At 38.7% G+C, this 20,468-nt stretch overlaps 1 protein-coding gene across 50 annotated transcripts in view; it reads right to left on the bottom strand.

Moving 5' to 3' along the window:
- The window catches only part of ARPP21 (cAMP regulated phosphoprotein 21), a 168,260-nt gene that overhangs the window by 96,196 nt on the left and 51,596 nt on the right, over window positions 1–20,468 (bottom strand). For all 50 annotated transcript variants that reach the window (XR_014064584.1, XR_014064585.1, XR_014064591.1 and 47 more), the window contains exons 6-10: window positions 17,039–17,183; window positions 15,493–15,571; window positions 14,777–14,836; window positions 13,912–14,052; window positions 1,142–1,250 (exon numbers count right to left, since the gene is read on the bottom strand). Coding sequence is in view for 36 of the 50 variants with exons in the window: in XM_081527208.1 (XP_081383334.1) it covers window positions 1,142–1,250; window positions 13,912–14,052; window positions 14,777–14,836; window positions 15,493–15,571; window positions 17,039–17,183 (534 nt within the window). In the remaining 14 variants the exon portion in view is untranslated. The remainder of the gene's footprint in view (window positions 1–1,141; window positions 1,251–13,911; window positions 14,053–14,776; window positions 14,837–15,492; window positions 15,572–17,038; window positions 17,184–20,468) is intronic.

Genomic DNA, 20,468 nt, shown 5'->3' with positions numbered 1-20,468 from the left:
CATTCCTCTCCCAAATGCCCTGCACTAACCACATCCATCCATCCATTCAACAAACATCCACTAAGTACACGACATGGGCACATGTGTCAAAAGTCAACTCAAGCCATGGTGTGGTTCGGGGGTGGTGGTGATGGGAGGGGGAAATGAAATACAAATGATGGACAGTTTTTTGTCGTTTTTTTTAAAGTGTCAGAGATGCACATACTGGCTCACAGTGACTCACTGTGGGTAATTACACTAATAACTTGAGAGTGATGCAGATTGTCTTACCTTTCCGCATTCTAAAGCAAAGTCATTTTAATAAAAGCTCTATTTTCATTGTCAGAGACAGGAAGCATAATTGTAATGGCATTTCTATGACTTTTCTACGGTTCTCCTTACCACTGAAAATGTGTTTTCTTTTGCCATTTACTTAGTTTTCTTCTTCATCACCCTGAAACCCACCCCCTCCACCCAGGGAAAAGTCTCTCTGAGTTCCCGTGAATAAAGCTATTCTAGAACAATGTAATGTTTTGTCACAAGCAAAAAACAGGGAAGGAGGAAGTTCGGCTACAGTTCGTGCAAAACAAGCAAACAACTGACATGGAAGTTAAAACACAGGAAGGGGTGGGGGACTACAACATAAACTCGATTCTTTGTTGCGAAGACTCATTTTGGGAGAGTTTGCAAAATCCACCTGGCCTCACCATAACAAGGTTTGTTGTTTACAGCTACATCAGTTGATCAGCAGTCCGTATTGACAATCCAGCGCAATGTGTGCACAACGGAAGGATAAAGCTGTAGGGAGGGGAACGACTGCCAGAGTTACACAGACACCTGGAAATGCGACTGACAAAGCTCTTCCCATCAGCTCAGAGCCTGTGGCACCCCGACCCCCCCAAGGCATGCAGCAGAGCCTGCGCCAAGCACCACCCATGCAGCCCAACACAGAGCCAGCGCGGAAGCAACCATGACGTGGTCTTTTGCTACCCACCGAATGCCAAAGGGGGAGGTAGGGGTGGTGGGGAGGAGGTTGGGGGGTGTTTTCAGGGGCAGGGGAGATTTGGGAGGGGGAGCAGGGACAACAGAAGAACGACAAGAACATCAGGCAGCCCACCTTTCAAAACAACAACGTCAGCCACTCTCAAACTTGAGAACCAACCTGAGTGTCTTCTTTATCAATACTAGAGTTATCTCGCTTCAAGATAAACCGCTTCTGGGATTCTTCACCTTTTTCATCTTTTAAATGTTCACAAAACCTTTGCTCTGGTCTGCCAGCAAAGTAAAACATATCAATAAAAAAAGTTTTTTCCCCTGTTTAAAGTTATTTCTTAGTGTTTTTTTTTCCCCCACAGTGGCATTCAAGAAAAAATTTACACATGGTTTTGATACTAGAATTGCTGGCAATATATAGGGAGGTAATACTATGTCACTTCACATGTGTTGTTAGGATACCTTTGCTTTGTTTGGAATTCAGTCTTGTTTGCTGCATGCTATTCACCATGGGTTTGGGTAGACTCTGGGAGTTGGTGATGGACAGAGAGGCCTGGCGTGCTGCAATTCATGGGGTCGCAAAGAGTCAGACATGACTGAGCGACTGAACTGAACTGATTCACCATGGTGGACGTTAAAACAAAATTTTAAAGGCCTGAAAATATATTGTGTATCTTCTATTTTCTATAGTTATTTTGACCTCTGTCACTCCTGAATTTCATTAAGTCCCCACCCTTCTTCTCTATATATGTTTAGAATTTGGGAATACTACATTAAAACTAGGAGAATACTTCCTATTATATTTTCCCTTTCGAAAGCCTTCTGAATGTACAGTGAGAGAGGGCTGTCTATGAATTATTTCTATCTTTCTTTAACGACAGATGCTCTGGAATCTGGCTCCAGCAGAGGGACGTCCTTGACCATGTCTTGTAAATCAGGTCAGTAACTGGGGGAAACTGGTTGTTTAGCTTAAACAACTTAATGCCTGATTAGCATGGGGAAAGTGCTCCAAGCAGTTACATGGTATTGATTAGTCAATTGATTTTTTAAAGATCCTCTTAATCATCTTGTATTATTATAGGAAAGGGCTCCACTACCCTGTTCATTTCCCACCAGCGTCCCTGCACACCCGAGAGCTTGGTGAACGGCTTGTGCTTCCCTTAATCACAGAAGAAGTGCTAAAATGTCCATTTCTAGTATAGAAGTGGTTGTCACTGATGGCTCTCAAAAGGTGTCTCTCAGGTCTGATGTATTACTTCTGAAGCCAGGTGGGTTTTCTGTGCCCCACTGGGTTTAGTATGCACTGAGTCATCAGGAAGCCAAATCACTGCATCTGTTGTTTAATATGAATGGCCAGTAATGAACAGAATCTCATTGTTTCCTTATAGCTCCAAAATAAGCAAACAATACTTTAAAAACAAAGGAGCAGTTTAAGTGTATAATTCAAATCTTGTTGAGAAATATTGTTTCCTTAAGCACTCATACAACAATTATTATAATACTGGGGAGCAGACAAATCCAGAAAACTGAAATAATACCAGTTATAGCTTCTGGAATCAGATGTAATCCCTACATTCTTTCATTCAGTCTTTGCAATAAAACTTTGATGTAGGAGAAACAAATTTTTTTTTTTTTTTGCCTCTTTTATAGATATGGAAACTATCCCTCAAGTGACTCTTGACTCCAGTTTATATACTCTCCCACTAAGCCACAGGCATCAAACAGCCTGCTTACTTCCTCACAGAGAAGTGAACAGTCACTCTCTGCTGACATTGTACTCAGTCGGCTGGAGGGCCTCACACCTCAGGATAAAGCACAAAAAACCTGCGTTATATCATCTTCGATATTAATGTAAATGTTATCCACCAGAATTAACATGGAATAAAATATAGCAATCTGGATGTGCGAATATGACATTTTAAGATCAGAGCACTAAGGAGACAGAGTAAATTTGCACTTTATAATGAAGAGATCATTGACAGTAGAGAAATCAAATATATTTTGGTGGAGGCCAGTCACAGGACCCTTCAATTGCTTATAACACTATGAAGTCTGACAATATTATAACAGCATGAATAGCTACAGGTCACTGTAAATGAGAACAACTCTTCAGGAGTTTTTTTAAAGCCACCCAACATTTTTAACCACTCAGATGTTGTTATATACATATTTTTATGTAACAAAGGAAATTAAGATATTAAGTTGAACACAAATGCTAATAGTAGCAATGCTAATTAATCCCCTCCTAATAGCCCTGAGGTCGGAACATCTGATAAACTCTAGTCAATGAAATGACTGGAGAATGGCTAAACACAGATCTATTTCTTGTATTTGCTGCTAATCATCTGTAAATGTTCATTTAGAAATGAAATGGCACCCATGAACATAAGGTGAATTTGCTTCAGACTAAATTCTTCTTTTGGAGAAGGAAATGGCAACCCACTCCAGTATTCTTGCCTGGAGAATCCCATGGACAGAGGAGCCTCGTGGGCTAAAGTCCACGGGGTCGCAAAGAGTCGGACACGACTGAAGCGACTGAGCACGCATGCAGAATTCTCTTTAAGGAGAAAAATACTTAGAGGGAGATTTCAGCGTCCTACTCGGAGATGGAATGCAAGTTCCATGTGGGCTGGGATCTTGCTTTTTTAAATAGTGTATCCTTGGTGCCTAGAACCATGTCTGGCATTGGGGGGCATTTGATTGGGTGAATAAACGACTCAGTGTATGAACGAATGAAAATTTAGCGCAGCTGTATACAAGTCACAGTAACTCAGGGACAGATCAAAGAATCACTAAGATATGCAGTCATAAATTCATAAATGTTTAAATTGTAAAAGAGAACAGGATAGAGTTGGGTTAGCAGGAACATAAATTCAAATTCAGAACATTAGGAACATCTTTAAAAATCAGATTTATGTTTGACTGCAAGCTGACCAAAACTAATGGTGTCATTAAAGAAAAGGTTTTCACACTGGAGGAAAAGAGGTGGAAATGGGAATTTAAACTTTTTTGGTTTGGGAACTTCTCAGCTTAAAGTGTCATTACAGTTACACAAGAGCTATTTAACCATTATTTTTGAAACTTCATTTGCATTTCTTCATAGTGCTGGTTTATTTTTATTTCATAGCAGGACATATTCAGGAAAAACACATCCATCACTTGAGCATGGGTAGTCAAAGGAGCTTGTCTGAATCAATAATGTAAATATTATGGAGAGCAATGATATTTGTTACTCTGATATAAATTATGCAAAGGGCATCATCCACAACTGTTTTCAAAAAAATTTGTATTCAAACATTAGAAATTAATAGTACAAATAACTAATCATTTCTCGACTTACCAAAAGTGTTTTGAAAGATTATAAAGTAACCATTTGAAGTTTGCATAAAAAGAATAAAATAAACATAATACGATTTTCCCAGGCTGACTGTATAGAGACTTATCTAGAGGTAAGGAGTAATTTTCAGTTTAAACTCATGCAAACTGTAGTTTATGACTGAAATATTACATGTGACTGCACTAAAAATTACCAGTAATGCACTATTATATTAAAGCTTTTAAAAATCCTTTTAACCACTAATTTAACATCATAGCAATATTATTTCTTAGCCACAAAATGAATGAAACTACAGTAATACGGTATGGACCTTCATTTAAAATGGTGATGGATTACTTTCAATGGATCAAGATGAGGATGTAAGTCTAAGAAAAACTCCTCAAAGCTGTAAAAGGTCACAGTATGTATTAAATTAATGATGACTAGAGTTTACTATGAATCTCGTGGCCATGCATTATACATGCCCGCATTTTTTAGTATATGTGCTGCTGAAGCAAGCACTACATGCCTACATTATTTTTCCTGGAAGATTTTAGCCCATGAGTTATTTCTACCTGTCTGTTTATCATTCCAAAAAGCAGAGAAAACAAATCTAACGTTCCTTCTTGATTTAAAAAAAAAAAATAGTTTCCTCTTCTTAAGTTTAAAAAAAAGTGTTTTCCCACAATTCACAGCAGGTATCTACTGTGGCACTCATTGTTCATGTGTGGAGATCAGCACTGGCATTTCCAGTCTGTCGTGGGATCCCCTAGTCAATCCTTTCAGAAGTTTGAACCGACTCCTCGTTGTTCCTGATTAGACAAAGCTCATGAATTGAAAGGCACTATGGCTGAGTAAAGGGGCTTCCCCGGTGGCTAAGGTGGTGAAGAATCTGCCTGCCAATGCACAGGAGACGTGAGTTTGATCCCTAGGTCAGAAGATCCCCTGGAGGAGGACATGGTAACCCACCCCAGTATTCTTGCCTGGAGAATCCCATGGATACAGAAGCCTGGCCGGCTATAGTCATGGGGTCGCAAAGAGTTGGACGTGACTTAGTGACTAAAAAACAACAATGGCTGAGTGAAACATCATTGCATAAGTCTATCAAACTGTCTTACTCAACTGGTTCCAATTTTAGTTTTTTTTCACCTGACGCTTAAAAAAAGATGCACATTCTTTATTATGTTTTTTATCTTTTTGATCTAGAAGTATTTTCAGTGGTTTACTCTCACTGCCAGTTTCTTGAAGCCAAATATATTACTTTTCTTCCAAACAGTTCAGCTTAATCACTCCCCGCTTCTTCCCGCAACATGCACACAGATGAATTCAATTCTACTAAATGGAAAGGAGCATCAAGGGACATCTTTGAATTTCAACCTGAATAATGGAAAGATGGTCATCAACATGCATACATCTTAACAAAGACACACGGCTGTGCACAACAGGATGAATGTTTTATGTGTAACACATTCATCGAAAATATTTTAATAATCAAACATATTAGAGAAGTCTAAGTGGCCCTGTTCCCTTCACATGGGAAAATATTCAATTACAACATTGATAACTGATGTGCGTGTGTGTGTGTGTGCGCACTTAGTTGTGTCCAACTCTGCAACCCCATGGACTGTAGCCTGCCAGACTCCTCTGTCCATGGGATTATCCAGGCAAGAATACTGGAGTAGGTTGCCATGACCTCGTCCAGGCACTTCCTGACCCAGGGATTGGACCCACGTCTCCTTCGTCTCCCGCATTGGCAGGTGGATTCTTCTGCTGAGACACCTGGGGAAGCACATTGACAATTGATATTTCTTATTTATAAAAGAAAGTCCTCCTTTCTTCTTTACATATTTTACAATTTCCATTTTCATCTTGGCCTTTTGATTCTCTTAAATGAGACTACACCTTACAAATTCAGTATTCTAGCATTTAAGTCTGGAAACCAAACATCTTCAACCCACAAACTACAGCTTCTCTTTCCACTCTGTACCTCAATTCCATTTTTCCTGGAGCCATAGTGATACGCTCACAGCCTCTCCGGTAGCGGAAATCTTAAGATTAACAAGACACAGGGACTACACCAAGAAGATTCATTGTAAACAGGCTCTGGCCTTCAACTTCCTCCAAGGTACAAGTGCTAACATGACTTCTCCTCCTCAAGGTGAATCTAGAAGCAACAGAGGGAGCCTGCAGAAGCTGGGCCTATTTCTGCTGCCTACAGGAGGCCAAGCTGCAGATGGAATGAACCAAGTCACCGTAATCTGTCTCCCTCCAAAACCACTGTACATATAGGAAAATACCCTCTGTATTGACATGCATAGTGAACCTTCCTCTAAACTGCTGCAAACTATAAAATACAGATGATGTCTCTACACACTCATACACCTAGGCTGGCACTTACATACCACATGTTTACACACACATGCACAGAGTACTGATCAAAATGTTCCTGGCTCCTCCAATAAACTCTGAATAGAAAGAAGATGGATCCGATGTATAGCCTGTACTTCTATGGAAAGTATGGTACTGAATGAGAAATGCTTGGCACTTGAAAGAATTGAGAAAATGGGTCTTATCTCAGTTCTAAGTTTTGCCAGGACAGTTTTTAGTCCAGTGTGTTCTGTGGTTCTGGAGTTTTGCATCACAGTTTTAGTATTCATCTTTGTATTAACATTAATTGAGTTCTCTGTTTACTTTTAAAAACAATTAAATGTAAATTAGGATTTTGTAAAAAAAAAAAAAAAGAAAAGAACAACCAAAAAACAAATACAATGGGTCTGGTCTCAGTGAAAGGATAGTGTTTGGTTTGCTTCGTGCTTTTATCATCATTTGGGGGTATTGATTCTGTTCACGTTAGTGCTTGTTCTCCAAACCTCAGTCATGGCTGAGTGACAGGAGTGGTGGATTTCAAGCTTGATCTTCTATGAATAGACCAGATAAGATCAAGACGTGAATCTCAGCCTAGCTCTATCTGCCTAGAATGCTGTGAGCTAGTTAGCTAGATACTTGGAAGTTATTTTTAATGCATACAAAAGTTCTTTTTTAAAAAAAGTTATATTCAAGATATTAACATTATAGAAGGTATGTGCAAAATTAAACAGTAAATTATACATTCAATACTCAGAGGCCCATAAATAATTTCACATTGTCAAAGGAACATAACAAACTTTATTTTCTCTCCTCAACGATGCATGTCTGTCTCACCTATAGACTCTGGTGTTGTCTGAGATATTTGAGGAAAACAATATGAGAAAACGCATTGGAGAGAAATGATAGGGGGGTTGACCAATGTTAATAAATAAGCCTTAATTTTGGGCTGGAGAACTGTTTAAAGAAGTAGGTTGTGTGTTAAGGAAAAAAAAAAATGTCATGGTTTTCTTGAGAGGAATGTAATTCTTCGTTAGGCTCCTGACCTTTGGCTTCAAGTTAGATGATTTTCAACACTTTTCCTATAAAAAGTGTAGAGTAAATGTGTCCTGTTTAGAAATGACAGGATGCCAACCAGCCACTCAAAGAGTTCCCAAGAGGCGCTCGGAGACAGCGATACTAGGGCCTCTTCAGAAGACTGATAAGCAAGCATCGTCTCAGGATGCCGCTCAGTTCATTCCCACTGCCACTCACATTCCTGCCAAAGGGAAAGGAGGAGAATAGATGTGGGAGGAAGAGCATGGGTCTTTTGGTTTGCTTTGGTAAAAATGTACTTTATCACCTGCCGAGAGTGAAGTGGTTAAGGCTCAAGAACTAAAGATTCCCACCTTCAACCTGAGCCCTTTCAGGAAACTGAGCGGAACAGACGCCCCTTGACCCTGCCGTGTGGCTGGCCACTTCTCACTAGTCTGCCCCGAGAGGGTGGCAGGTCCCCCAGTCCTGTTCATTGGGAAGTCAGCGTGCATCATCTCAGGGATATTCAACAAAGTCAACTGGGCTCAACTGCTTCACCCAGAGAGAGGCTCTGTTTGGCTGAATCAGAACAAGTTTCATGGGGCTTGAGATTTATCAAATAGCTAGCTCAGTGGATCATCCTTTGGGCAACAAACAAGCAAACCATGGAGGTCACTCTATACCACTCCTCACTCCTGGCCAAAACCCACGTCCACACTGGGAATCAGGCACTTGGGCTCCTAAGCACTAGACTCTTAAGCGTCACCCTCAAGGTCTGCCTTTGAGTCATATTCTTGTTTCCTGCTTGTGAGGGCCTGTAACCTCTCTCCCCAGTAGACCTACCATTTCTTTCCTTGCTCTGTGCTCTTAGACTAGGGGATTGGAGGCAAAGATAGTGGGAGAATGTGAAAGACAAAAGAAAAAAAATGTTCAAGAGATGACAATGTTTTAATATGAAGATTTTTAAGAACTAGTTAAATAGTTGCTCTGACACATGCAAAGGCATTCGGATATAGATGGGATTCTCTCTGCCCATGACTGATCTTGGCCCTTTGGAAAATACTAGGCAAACTAGATGGTTTCTAGTCTTCAAATGATACACCTTGAACATGCATCTTTTTTCTCGGAGAGAGAAAAGGAGAGAGAGGTGTAGAAATTGTCTAAGAAAAGAACAATGAGCTGCTCTGGGCTACACAGGTAGAAGAATAAGCAAAAGAGAGAAAGTGAATATTAGAAATAGACACAAAGAGAAGGACAAAGCTTCTCATAAAAAAATAGACCCATGTATTTGCAGCATATACATATATATATTTTAAACCGCTGTTCATCTTTTAACCTCAATCGTAAACATCAAAAGCAATGTGGGACTCCCCTGGTGATCCAGTGGTTAAGGATGAAAGGGACATGGGGCACGGGTTCGATCCCCGGTCCAGAAGATTCCATGTGCTACAGGGCAACTAAGCCCATGCACCACCACTACTGAAGTCCAAGTTCTAGAGCCCCTGAACTACAGCTACTAAAGCCCATGCACCGAGAGCCTGTGCTCTGCAACTAGAGAAACCACCACAATGAGAAACCCACAATGGAGAACAGCCCCCAATCTCCGCAAATAAAGAAAGCCTGTGCACAGCAACAAAGACCCAGCACAGCCAAAAACAGATTTTAAGAAGTAACATGATAGAAAGTAAATACATTTTAAATATCACTTGCGGTACCAGGTCGCACACACCGTAATACTTCTGCCCCAGATTTCCAAGGGGCTCATCTGCTGTGGCCAAATAATCTGACAGTTAACAGAGAATTTCAACAGAAAAAAATCTGTAAGTGCTAGAGATGAAAGCATACTTCTGGCCATACACTGGGGAAAGAGAGCCCGACTCAAGCAGAAAAAAAACCGAGCCTCAGTTCAAAAACTCCATTCATTATTTCAACAGGATGACAGTAAATTCTAAACAGAGGCATCTCCAATCATTAAGACCCGCTGTGTGTGCGACAGTTGTGCTGGATGGCTCAGGTGACACGTTCGCACCTGTTCCCTCCCTGCCCAGCCCTGAGAGACGACAAGGACGTGGCGGCGCCGGGGTAAGGTGACTTTCCTTTGCTCACTCTCTATAGTGCATCAGTTCACTTGGAGGAAGGCACCTTTTTGGAATGAATCCCAAATGAACACAATGCTTATTTCTTCCTCTCTCTGGATGACTGCACCCTTAACTCCACGCTCCTGTGGCTATGACATGAAAACATGCATTTGGACAATTGAGTTGCTTGCAAGAGTAATTTTGTGCTCACACAAAGGACAGGCTCATCTCCTGCACTGACATTATCTGTAAACATACTTTTTTCATTCTTGAAAACACTGACTGAAAAGGAGTATTGGAAGTTCCACTGAATGGATATTACTCCCTCTAAATACTGCATATTTTTTCCCCAAATATCGCACCTTGTCGTGGTGATAAAGAAAATCTGGCAAATGCTGGCATATGGGAGGAAGTACCTGTTATTTACTGATATCACTGAGTGAACCTTTCAAAAGATCTCCCTCAATCACTGTTTCTTATCAGACCACAAAAGGCTTAGGAGTGGGGTTTCTCAACCAATCTAGGAGATCTTGAGGATGTCGATCAAGATAGTCTGGATTGTTCTGCCTTGAAGAGAGTTAGATTACTTAGTAGCATTGTTCTTGGCATGAGACACACTGGGTTGAGATTCCACCCATGCTGAATTGTTGCTTCTCTGGAGGTCCAAAACTGAGTCTAGCGTGCACGCGTCAGTAGTTGTGAAGCCCTGCAGGATGTGGAATCCTCCTGTACCAGGTATCAAACCTGTGCACTTAATGTTCTTCTTCTGTAAAATGAGGCTCTAATGACTTAGGTTATAAGTATGCTTTTAATATTAAATGAAATAATATACATTAAATAAGATGTAAAGTACCCAGTACAATTGAACAAATGGTATGTAATGCTATTATAAGTGATTATAACTACCTGAAAAGCCTGCGATAATTTTTTCAATCATGAAAGGATTGATGTATTATATTTGAAGATATCAGAGAAAATACTAGAAGTGACTATAGCACACATGCATGTGTATATATAATCCCCACAGCCTGTTGTCATGACTTAAATATTTTGAACTTCAGGTGAAACTATTTTCTCTCCATGCAAAACTTAGTATTTTTAAGACACATTCTGTAGGCACTTAAACTGCATACAATCTAGAAAAATAGGCATTCTGGAAGTAAATCCCAGCCAATATCTAGCTGACATGCATCTACTTCAGAGGAATACCTTACATGCCAGCATGGTCACTGAAAAAGAAAAATTAAAAAAGCAAGTGTTTTCCCTCCCTCAGCCCTTCAGTTCATTTTTGTATCTTTCATCCACAGTTTTCTGCATTTCTCCCAATCTACAATGACATTTAAAATGTGCATCTCCGTGCATTTGTTTTGAGGTACCATTAAAGTGTACACATTGAAAGGGTATCTCCAAAACACAAAACCCACAAGGAATCATCTGAGGAATTTCTATCTCAGCCTCCTTCCTTTACAGAAATGGAAACATTTTCATCTAGTAATATATCTAAGCCAATATGGTTCCCACAACCATCATAGGCCAGTTGTCCTGATGGCACAATTCTTGAAATTTTCAGAGTCAAAAATATGCAAGACAAAAAAAAAAAAATATGCAAGACACCTAGAACCTGAAGAGGTGTTCTCTTTTGAACTTTAACTTCATGAAAACATGGCAACAGACTTTCAACATTTTTAAAATATAACTTCCCACAGAATTACATTTCTCCTTTGCTAAAACTGCTCAAAGTGATTCAGGTCCTGAAAATGTGACTGGATACTATTTATAAAAGGACATTAAATTCATCTTTTTCTCTTGTTCTGAAAGATATTAGCTTCCCCCATCCCTATTTCAATCCTTGGCAAGAGCCACTCAAATCAAGGATGGCCAGAAAGGTGTCTGGAATAGAGTGGTGGGATTTGACACAGCTGTGGATGAAAGATTATTAAATTCACCTCTTCAGGAAATACCTTCATTGTCCATGACATACAGTCATTCATCATTTTTGTTTAGGAGTCACAGAGTGGGGACTAAATGTTGATGATCAAAGGCAGGAACTAGACAAAATGCCTAGCAACCCAGGCACTTTGTTATAGGAACAATGCCTGAAGGTGTTCCCTGCACAAGTTCTCCTTCTGCTCTTCCTCAAGGCATAAACCCGTGGCATCTATTGGAAATTGGTCATAAAAGAAAAAAAAAAAAAAAGCTAGTGTTCTTTTGGAAGTGAAGAAGTCTGATTATATGATGCTCATCAGCAGAAAAGAAAAGCTTTAAGGGACAAATTATGTTCTCCAGTGGTATTTGGAAACTTGTAAGAATCACAAGGAGTCTGAGAAGATTTGACCTACAGAACTTTCTGAAATAAAGGGAATGTTCTGTATATTCTCTAATAGGTGTACCTGAAATATGGCTAGCCTGACTGAGGAACTGAATCTTAAAGCTAAAGTTATATTTCAATTTAATTGATTTAAAAAGTAAATAGCCATATATAACTAGTGACCTACTGTATCAAACTGATTGCAAGTTTGGAGCCATTGCTGAGTTACCAAGAGCCTTTATATAAAGAGTGTTTTATTTTCTCAAGAACTGTTTGACAAGGAAACAGGTCTCAAACATGTGTATTAATATTTATGACTATGCAACTGCAAAATCAGGGTGAATTAAACATAAATGCACTGTCTCTACTAGTTGAAACCACATCAATCTACTTGATCTATGGGCTTTTCCACGTCTGTTATGGCCTCATAGCGAAAGAATGAAAAGGAGAGAATTGCTTGCCTAGTTTTCAGTCAGTGTGTCCCTGCATTATAGTATCTGAAAATCATAAGCAAAACCAGAATGAAGAATGAAAAACAACAACAGCAACAACTAGGAGTATTTAATAGAGAGGGAAGGATTAAAGGACAGTGACCTTTCAGTCCTACTACTGTTCAGAATAGGAGGTCCATGTGTCAACAATCAGAAAAAGTGGAAAGTTGATAAATTTTAGGATGTGTTTTGCCAGCACAGTAAAATGCAACCACAGGACCCAAGACTTCTGAAGTTCAAGGGCCTTTAAACATTAACCATTCCAAACTCTCTCCTGCAGATAAATAAATAATCAGAAGTCCAGAGAAGAGAAGCGCTCAGTGTCCCTGAGATGATAGCCAATCTCAGCAGCGCCAGATCTCCCAGCTTGAGTTCTCCCGACTCTGACCTTCACATTCAATTCTGCTCAACACAGACTAGTGAGCCTTGAGCAGAGAGGGGGCCTCATCTCCACCCCGACAAGTCCCAGCCTCCAGAGAAGAGAAACTAATGTCTGAACCACACTGCTGTGCTTGACACAAAAGTTCCCTTCAGTAGCATGGCATTCCTAACAACCACGCAATGTGCACAATTTATCAAACACAAATGTCTTCAGAAATTGCTTTATACGAGGACAGTTTTTCAGTTTAATGTATACTGTGCTATAAAAATGGTCTGTGCTTCAAGGAGATGTGGGTTCAACAGACCCAGTTCGAAGTTTCTAAAGCAAATGACCACCCATTTTATCTTTTCAGTGACACCATGAAAACACAGTGAGATAGAACCGAACAAGCAACCTTATTTTAGGGCCAGAACTTAGATATTATCTGGCTCAAAAAACTCTGATTTTACAAGTGAAAAAAAATGAGAGGGCACATTTTACATGACTTATTTCAAATCATCCAGGTAGTAAGTGAAAGAATTGGATCTTAGAGGCCGGACTTCTGTCTCCAGGTTTGGAGTTTTTGTTATGCTAGGAACCACAGTAAGATTAATGTCTTGACACCAGAAAAAGAAAGAAAAGGATAATTATCCTATATATGTTATTGTTATTGTCTGTTATTTTTAATCGGAGTTGTAGCTGACATAACATGTTCCATGTTTGGTATATAACCACATGGAGTACTAATGGAAGGAAGAAAGTTGTGTTTCAGGAGCTAGTAACAGATTAGGGAATAAATACACTTTACAGCCTAAATTTTATCAGCTTTCCTGGTCCACAGATAATCTTCTATAGATAAATGCCACTACTGTTGATAAGAGCAAGAGATAAGTAACACTTTACATTTTAAATGCCATGTACTTTGAACTGTTATTAGAACTGTATTCTTATAAATGAATCCACAAGAGGGAAAGAAAATGCTAAATAAATACAGTGAAGGGGCTTACATTCTTGTGCTGCTGGTCTTGTTGATGATGACCGATTTCCCTGTTTGATCCACGTTGTGATCCAGCCCAAAGTAAGCGGCCACTCGATGGACAAGCATCCTCTGATAGGATGACATCTGAGGAAACTTTTTATAATGGTTACTGGAAAGGAATCCAAGAAACAGCACTATCAGCATTTTCGTTTCTGGCCTGTAGTACATTTGAGAGATACACACACAAAACCATTTCTTTTTCATCTGAACCATTAAGCTTATTTCATTCCTGGCATCACTTGATGTTCTCATTTCCAGACCAATTTTCCACTTATAGATGTATTGATTAAAGTACAATAAGTGTTTTTGTTTTAGAGTTGTGCATTTCTCAGACCACAGAGAACTTAATGTTTGTTGGAAAGTATATTCTGTTTTAGTCCAGGAGACCTCATCCAGAGAGCCAGGCACAGCAACAAATGACATGACATAATACGGGACTGCAGATGTCTATCTGGAGATGTCACTACATGGTTGACACTGAAAACAGCACAATTATTTCCAGGCATAACTGACTACAGCCAGCTGGAGCCCATTAAAAAACTATAATAAAAACGAAACGGGTTGCTTCTTGTCACTGCTACTCAATGCTAATCAGTGGCCCCCTGTTTATAGCCATTTTGTCAGGAATTTAACAAGCAGGAGTACACGTGGTCCAAGCGACAATTCCCATCAGCACACAGCCCCTAACTCCAAGAGCATCTCTATTTAATGAGTCAGCAAACATATTAAATAATGGTTTATCTACCCCTAAATCTTTCCAGAATGAGTGATTAAACCCATACAGCAAACCAAGACACATCAGATTCATTAACTGGCACTGCAATTCAACATACTTGTTGTCACCAATGAAATCAATAATTTCCTGCTCCATTTTCAGGAGTATCATCCTGTCTCTGCAAAAGAAATGTTCAAATGAAAAGGCTTTATGGACTGTCCATTCCCAAAGACTTAACAGTTTCATTTACATGTATGGAAAAGATTGTTTAAACCTGCGTAGCTACAAATCAGCATCGAACTCTTCTCTGAAATGTGATGTCGAAATATCTATAATTCCATTCTCCTTAAGGTGATTTCTCATCTGTTAAGTATGTTCTACTATTGAAACCTTTGTAGTTTTTAATGTTAACTAAGACATGCAAGGTATTAGGCCCATAAAACACACCAAGTAAACTGTATATTTTAAATTAATAGGAAACTTTAACAAAGCTAAGCCCAAGTAGTTGGTTCAATAGCTGTCCTGAAGCATATTTATTTGACATTGCTTCTCATTCTCTGTATTTTCCCCCTTAATAGGTATCTCTTTGTGACCAGAAAAGCAGAACTTGTAACCTGTAATTTATTCACTGGAAAAGTACCCAGGAATTAAGACTAGCTAAAAACAGTAAACATGCAAACTATTAGCAGAAAAGAGAAAATACAAGAGACAGTTTAAGACATCAGAGATGGACTCAGCCTTCTACAGCTTCTCGCTTAGAAGTGTTTGCATGTATGACTTTAATTTAATGTTCTACTTGACTCCTCTAAAAACAAGATTTACTTCATGATTTACCTGGAATTATTCTTTAATGTGTTAATCAGAAACTCATGTAAATCTATGCCTGTAGAATCCGTATATTCTTGGCTGCAATCTGAAATAAACAACAGGATGGAATTATGAGAAAGGGCCGTGGCGAGGTGGGCTGAAAAGGGTTTTCCCAACCTTTCCCTGGTCCCTTACGCTCAGGTAAATTTTACGTGAATCTGCTGGTGTTAGAGATACACGTTACAAAACTAGCGACCTGGCGATATTAAATCAGGATGAAAATTAGATTCGGGGATTAAGAACACCCAGTAGATTTCCAGTGTGGAAAGACCTAGCTGTCACAGGAGAGGAAGTGGGCACAGTCTGGGTGGGTGGGTGGGCGGAGTCAGATGTCCTGTGTTCATTTTGGGCTGTCAATCAGCAAGGGCATAACCTCTCCATGACAGTGATGAGTACTCCCAACCCACAGAGAGAACTCTTAAGAGCTTGAGATACCATGGAACCTTCTTTCTCTTAAAATGGAGAAGGCAAAAACTGAATGTTCTGTTGTAAAACTGTCTAAATATTAATTGATACAAAATATAGGAGGGCATTAAATATTTCCAAGTCTTTCAAGTCTTTTGATGCTGTCTGAAGTTTAATGTCTAAAGCCATCTTAGGAAGCTGTACTTGTTTACTCTCGGATATACCTTGGTTTTAGATGTTCAGCAGCCGAGACAATCATTATAAGCAGATCTATGGTTATGGAGCATATGTGAATTAGCTGTCATTTCTCACCTAATCAAATGCCTTATACTGTCTCAGGTATTTAAAAAAAATTAGTCTATTGCCAAACTGTTTATTCATGGAATTCTTCATATCAACTTAATTTTGCTTTTACTTTTGCTTTCTTTTTTTTTGTTTGTTTGTTTTACTTTTGTATAATTATATGTAAGGCAACAAGTCAAAAAGTCTGGATTGTAGCTTTGGGGCTTTATAAGGAATGGCTTTTGGGGAAGAAATTTTTCCTGAAGTAAAAGTGTGTATATTTTACATGAGACATGTTGGGGCAGTATATGGGTGGCAGAGACCAAATTCATTTAGGCCAGATAAAATGTTAATATGTGTTCCATTGACATTGACATATACATCTGCACTCTGGGGATACCACTTACCACTTATCAACTGAGGATTGCTAATCCACTATCTGTCTTTTAAGATAAACATGAAACTTAAAAGATATAAAACTGGATACCATTACTGTTCATCAATTCAAATTAACTGGACTAATAAATCTGAATTAAGAACAGATTTATATTCACTTCCTTGTACAAACTTCTCAAAAATAGATCCAAATGAATATCCAAAGAAATATGTGATCCTAAAAATAACCTTTTTAGATACACAAAAATGACACCATGAACAGAAAAAAATCAAGTTCACATCATCTTTTACACACACACACACATACATACACATATACAATTTTATGCAGATTTTGGTGGGGGGTGATATTTGTGTAAAGTCTAGAATGTATTCTGTGACTAGTTATGTATCCAAACTGAGTAAGTTAAGGAAACATTTTCACATTCACCTTTTGATAACATTCTGCTCTTGGGTTTTTCAGAGGTTTTATCTTTGTTTTTATCCTTTTCTTTTTCTCTTTCAGAGTCATCTTTCCTAGATTTATCCTCCTCTTGCAGGCTGGGAAAACTGGAAAGCTGTAAATGAATTGATTCCTGTTGAGGAAAAAATATAATAATTTAGGGCCAGATTTAAGAATCTCTGTCTGGTTTCCATTTTGCATAGAGATTATTAAGAACAGGAAAATGAAAGCCAGGTACAGATTTTTTTTTTCTTAAATGGTAAAAAAAATTATACCTGTCAGAAAAATAATTGCTCTTTAAGATGAATTAACTTTGGAGGTCAATGGAAGGTCATGAGAAGTAGCTGGTACTAAAACTTTGTCTTGTGAATATTAACTGCAAGCAAGCTAAATTCCTGTAGATCACAACTCTAATTTTCTTTATAGGTTTATTTTTAAACACTTAGGAAAAATTTCTTTATCAATAAGTTTGCATCACAGCTACTATCATGTCTTAACAATTAACATAAAAAAGAGGCTTCTGCAAGTTCTTTTATATAATTCCTTGAACAGAAAAAATTGGCACAAGCACAGACAGACAGATATTACATGAATCATAATTACAGAAAAAAACAGACATAAATAAAGGCTATAATAGCCCATTTACAATTAAAATTTTGTTTCAGAGCCACATAAATACTGATTTTTATCACTACGAAAAATAAAAATATAGAATTGAAGGAATCCTAGATAAGGGTTATCCTATGCTGCTTACAAAAGCTATTAATAAAGCATTAAAATTTACAATAAGCACTGCCTTTTGGAAAAGGTAGAAAATAGGACTATATTTTCTATCAATTAAATATAAACATTTAATATTATTTTAATCCTACTATCAGTGAATCCTTTCAAGATGTAAGAGTCTCTTGAACTAATGCTTGGTTGACCATTTACAGTATTTGGACTGGATCCACTTTTGTATTTATTGATTTTGCACTGAAACAGATCATTTCATATGAACTCATATATCAGCCATTTGGATGATAGTATGTTCACTGTTTTGAAGAAGAATGAGCCAAATTATGTTTTTCAGTTTTATGAAAAAACTATGCTATGATTAAAACTATGACAAATGAGCCAACATTAAGCCCACTGGTTCTTATGTAAGAGATCATCTAATGGGAAAACTTTCTTCACTGGTGACATTAACATTTATGATGTAAGGGAAAAAAATATTCCCAATGACTAATAGTGTTTCCCACTGAAAACTAAACTAAGACTCTTTTACATGTGACTAAACTGATGTCTCTACATCCTCAAATGATGGCCAATCTGGGCTTCTTAGTGGTTCTTGGTAAACCTAGCTGATCTGACAAGCAGAAAACCAAAGTCCTCCAACGGCGAGTTTCTTTTTTGGGAGGAGCTCTATTGTGTATTCTCGGCTGGAATAAAGTCACCATGGTTGGAAAGCTGCATGATACAGAGGATGAAATAAAACATATTCTCATGGTAAATATTTATCTTAGCCAGGTTTCCTGATATCCACATGTTTATCCTGGGGATGGACATATACAAACTATCCTGGGAATGGTCATAGATGAAACCGAGTGTAATTTGATGATAAGGTCTTTTATCACAGTACTTGGGGCAGAAATGTCTTAGTCTGCAAAGATTCAGGCAGACTTTGGTGTTACAGTTTGCTTCCATTTGCTAAGGAAAAAGCTGGAACTTTTTTGCTCCGAGTGGGGAAGAATCAATTCAACAATGGGTCAGGAGAGGAAAGTGAGGGTCTCAGGTCAGGAAGTGGTCTCATTACTTCTTCAAAACCGATTGATCCATCCAGCCTCGGTAAGTTTAAATCTAAAATCAAAGAGGCTTGGAAATATGAATGCAACAGCAGAGGCTAAAGGACATTATTTTTTAAAAAAATGTACAAACTCCTGCCATGTGTTGACAAACACTATACTCAGAAAAACACCTGCCTTTTCTACACGTTATGGTGTTGAAAGAACACACGAAAGTGCTATAGAGTTGGTAAAAAACAATCTGTTCTTTTTTAATATTTTTATTGATATGCTCAATAATAAAATACAAGTGTTAAATACATCAGTACAGGATAACTTTATCTCCAACAACAGGAAAAGAATGATTCAAGTTGCAGTAATACACTGATAGGTAAAGAGTATAACATTAGAAAAGAAACACTTCCTTTAACTTAAGGACAGACTGAACCATCTGCTATGGGTCTGAGATCAAGTAATACAGGTAGCAAGAGTTTTTTCCCACACAGGAAAATGAAGGCAGTTTTCCAAATACTGTGAATACACACACATTGGGGGAGCCATACAATCCGTACACTGTACACTTCGGCCAGTGTTGTCAGGGATTCAGTTCCCACATGTTGTTAAGTGCCGGTGGTACCTAATGAAGGCATTGTATACAAGCTCAAAGGTCTGCTTCTTTATTCTCTAAAAGAGCAGCATGGCCACTTGCTTATATGTGTGTGTCGGGGGGGCGGACCCTGCTCCCACCACCTCAGCCACTCCCAAGGAAGGCTTGCAAGTTCTAATTACTACAAAGCTAGTCTCAGTTACTCAGCATGGGGCCAGCAGGAGCAAAGTACCATTTGCCTCTTATTTCTCTGCTCCAATTGCAAGGAGTAACCTAGACTTAGGTCCAAGGTGGTCACAATGATACAGATGATCACTTGAAAAAAATCTCCTCCCAGTACCTCATCAAATAGGATTAAAAAATCAGATGAAATCTATAAAGGCTGTGTTCTTGCCTGGCATTCGGAGTAGGGGACCACTGGGGCCTTATTTCTCCCAGAGTCTGTCATTCTGCAGAATTAACATGTATTGTGTGCATTACATCACAAGCCATCCATCCACATTGAATGATATAAGCTGTGATAATCGCCTCATTCCCCCTTTTGAATCTCCATACAAAGAAGAAGCACAGATAAAATGCTGAACAAAAGCCACACGTTTCTCAGAGCCCAAGGAAAATAAAGCTTGTATGACACATAGTGCTGGCTACTGAAAGCTAGTCCGCCCTTGGCGTATGACATGGGTGGCAGGTTAAGGAAATGAGGCTGGGGAAAAAAAATACTCTAAGGATGAAATCTACGAGGAATTTATTTTTGGTCCTTTTAAAGAAAGTGCTCTCAACGCTCTCTGTACCCACGAGAACAATGTTGGGAATTTTAATTAAATTATAAAGAGAAAAGCAAAACACAGCCCAACAAAAATAATGCTAACTTAATCAATTTTTCCTCCTTTGGGTTCAGACAAATCATTTTACTTTTGTCCTGACTGCTCTCAGCCTCTGATAAAATAAGGAAAAATTTTAACAGCAAGACCATTTTTCTAAAAGCGAATATGATGCCTGAAAGGCAAACAAAAATAAATACGATGTGAAGAGTTTTGTTGGAAGTTGA

This window comes from Giraffa tippelskirchi, chromosome 9, assembly GCF_054371585.1.
Source record: "Giraffa tippelskirchi isolate mGirTip1 chromosome 9, T2T-mGirTip1v1.2.pri, whole genome shotgun sequence".
Taxonomy (NCBI): domain Eukaryota; kingdom Metazoa; phylum Chordata; class Mammalia; order Artiodactyla; family Giraffidae; genus Giraffa; species Giraffa tippelskirchi.
Note: the sequence above shows the minus strand (reverse complement) of the source record. Positions and strands in the feature narration are given on the sequence as shown.